Source organism: Pelophylax lessonae (assembly GCF_965119305.1).
Source record: "Pelophylax lessonae genome assembly, chromosome: 7".
Taxonomy (NCBI): domain Eukaryota; kingdom Metazoa; phylum Chordata; class Amphibia; order Anura; family Ranidae; genus Pelophylax; species Pelophylax lessonae.
Window position 1 is genome coordinate 288086646 of NC_138774.1, and position 2500 is coordinate 288089145.

The 2500-nt window shown below is 46.0% G+C and overlaps 1 protein-coding gene across 1 annotated transcript in view; it reads right to left on the reverse strand.

Moving 5' to 3' along the window:
• Positions 1-2500, reverse strand: part of RBM18 (RNA binding motif protein 18) — a 13151-nt gene that overhangs the window by 6212 nt on the left and 4439 nt on the right. Inside the window, exon 3 of the mRNA XM_082263966.1 lies at positions 1655-1741. Within this exon, the coding sequence (XP_082120092.1) occupies positions 1655-1741 (87 nt within the window). The remainder of the gene's footprint in view (positions 1-1654; positions 1742-2500) is intronic.

The following is a 2500-nucleotide window of genomic DNA, read 5'->3' on the forward strand; positions in this document are numbered from 1 at the left end:
ATAGTGTCCCGTCATTGGTGTCAGTGGGAGGAATAGTGTCCCATCATTGGTGTCAGTGGGAGGAATAGTGCCCCATCATTGATATCAGTGGGATGAATAGTGCCCCATCATTGGTATCAGTGGGAGGAATAGTGTCCCATCATTGGTATCAGTGGGAGAAATAATGCCCCATCATTGATATCAGTGGGAGGAATAGTGTCCCATCATTGGTATCAGTGGGAGGAATAGTGTCCCATCATTGGTATCAGTGGGAGGAATAATGCCCCATCATTGGTGTCAGTGGGAGGAATAGTGCCCCATCATTGGTATCAGTGGGAAGAATAGTGTCCCATCATTGGTATCAGTGGGAGGAATAGTGTCCCATCATTGGTATCAGTGGGAGGAATAGTGTCCCATCATTGTTGTCAGTGGGAGGAATAGTGTCCCATCATTGGTATCAGTGGGAGGAATAATGCCCCATCATTGGTATCAGTGGGAGGAATAGTGTCCCATCATTGGTATCAGTGGGAGGAATAGTGTCCCGTCATTGATATCAGTGGGAGGAATAGTGCCCCATCATTGATATCAGTGGGAGGAATAGTGCCCCATCATTGGTATCAGTGGGAAGAATAGTGTCCCATCATTGGTATCAGTGGGAGGAATAGTGTCCCATCATTGGTATCAGTGGGAGGAATAGTGTCCCATCATTGTTGTCAGTGGGAGGAATAGTGTCCCATCATTGGTATCAGTGGGAGGAATAGTGTCCCATCATTGATATCAGTGGGAGGAATAGTGTCCCATCATTGATATCAGTGGGAGGAATAGTGCCCCATCATTGATATCAGTGGGAGGAATAGTGCCCCATCATTGGTATCAGTGGGAAGAATAGTGTCCCATCATTGGTATCAGTGGGAGGAATAGTGTCCCATCATTGGTATCAGTGGGAGGAATAGTGTCCCATCATTGTTGTCAGTGGGAGGAATAGTGTCCCATCATTGGTATCAGTGGGAGGAATAGTGTCCCATCATTGATATCAGTGGGAGGAATAGTGTCCCATCATTGATATCAGTGGGAGGAATAGTGTCCCATCATTGATATCAGTGGGAGGAATAGTGTCCCATCATTGATATCAGTGGGAGGAATAGTGTCCCATCATTGGTATCAGTGGGAGGAATAGTGCCCCATCATTGGTATCAGTGGAAGGAATAGTGCCCCATCATTGATATCAGTGGGAGGAATAGTGTCCCATCATTGATATCAGTGGGAGGAATAGTGTCCCATCATTGGTATCAGTGGGAGGAATAGTGTCCCATCATTGATATCAGTGGGAGGAATAGTGTCCCATCATTGGTATCAGTGGGAGGAATAGTGTCCCATCATTGGTGTCAGTGGGAGGAATAGTGTCCCATCATTGATATCAGTGGGAGGAATAGTGTCCCATCATTGGTATCAGTGGGAGGAATAGTGCCCTATTTATGGTGTCAGTAGGGGGAATGGTGCCCCATCATTAGTGTCAATTGATGGGATAGTGCCCCCCTCCCCCCCAGAAAAAGGCAACTAAAGGGCGACACCCAGCCCCCGGCTGAAGTTTGGAGATCACTGCTCTAATCTTCTGATTTCTTATTTCAGGTCCACTTTATCAGACCCACAATAGAGAGGTGTGTGGTATGATTACCTTTATTTGTGCATGGGCCCATCTGACAACCAACTTCTTTGATAAGGCCATCTTCCCATTGAGACGCTGAATGGCTTTTTCTGCTTCCTGTTCAAAGCAAAAAAACATAAAAACGACTGATAAATATTTATTAAAACTGATATCAAGTCTTGATTGTAATGGTAAAGGGTCACCCAATGTGTGGGCGTATGGGTTGTAGAATCATTTACTAAAGGTGACCATAAATGGATCCGTCTGGTTCAGCAAAGATCAGATAAATGCCCATGTGGCCATGCCTATTCGACAGAGGTCCATCAGTAGATTGAATGCTGGCAAATGGGCTTGTAAAAAATCGTTTTTGAGGCTACAACCATGATCCCGGTATTTTTTTTTTTTTTTTTAGAGCTGGTGATTTTTTTATGTAAAAGTGATCCAAATGGCTTTGTAGCTGCTGGATCACTTTTACAGATGGTGGAAGAGAGTCCTCAGGATAGGACGGGAGAGCCCAGTGAGGATGTAACAGGTGGCTTTGGTTTCCTTGGACACAGTGATATCATTCCTCCCACTGTGTGACGCCAGAAACCAAAGGATTTCGTCACTTCACTTCAACACACCCCCATGATGACGGATGGTGTCCTGGGGTATTTCCTCCCAGATCTGGACTAGGGCATCACTGAGCTCCTGAACAGACTGAGGGGCAACCTGGCGGCATTGGATGGACCAAAACATAATGTCCCAGAGGTGTTCTATTGGATTTAGGTCAGAGGAGTGCTGAGGCCATGCAATGGTATCAATTCCTTCATCCTCCAGGAACTGGCTGCATACTCTCACCACATGAGGTCGGGCATTACTGTGCACCAGGAGGAA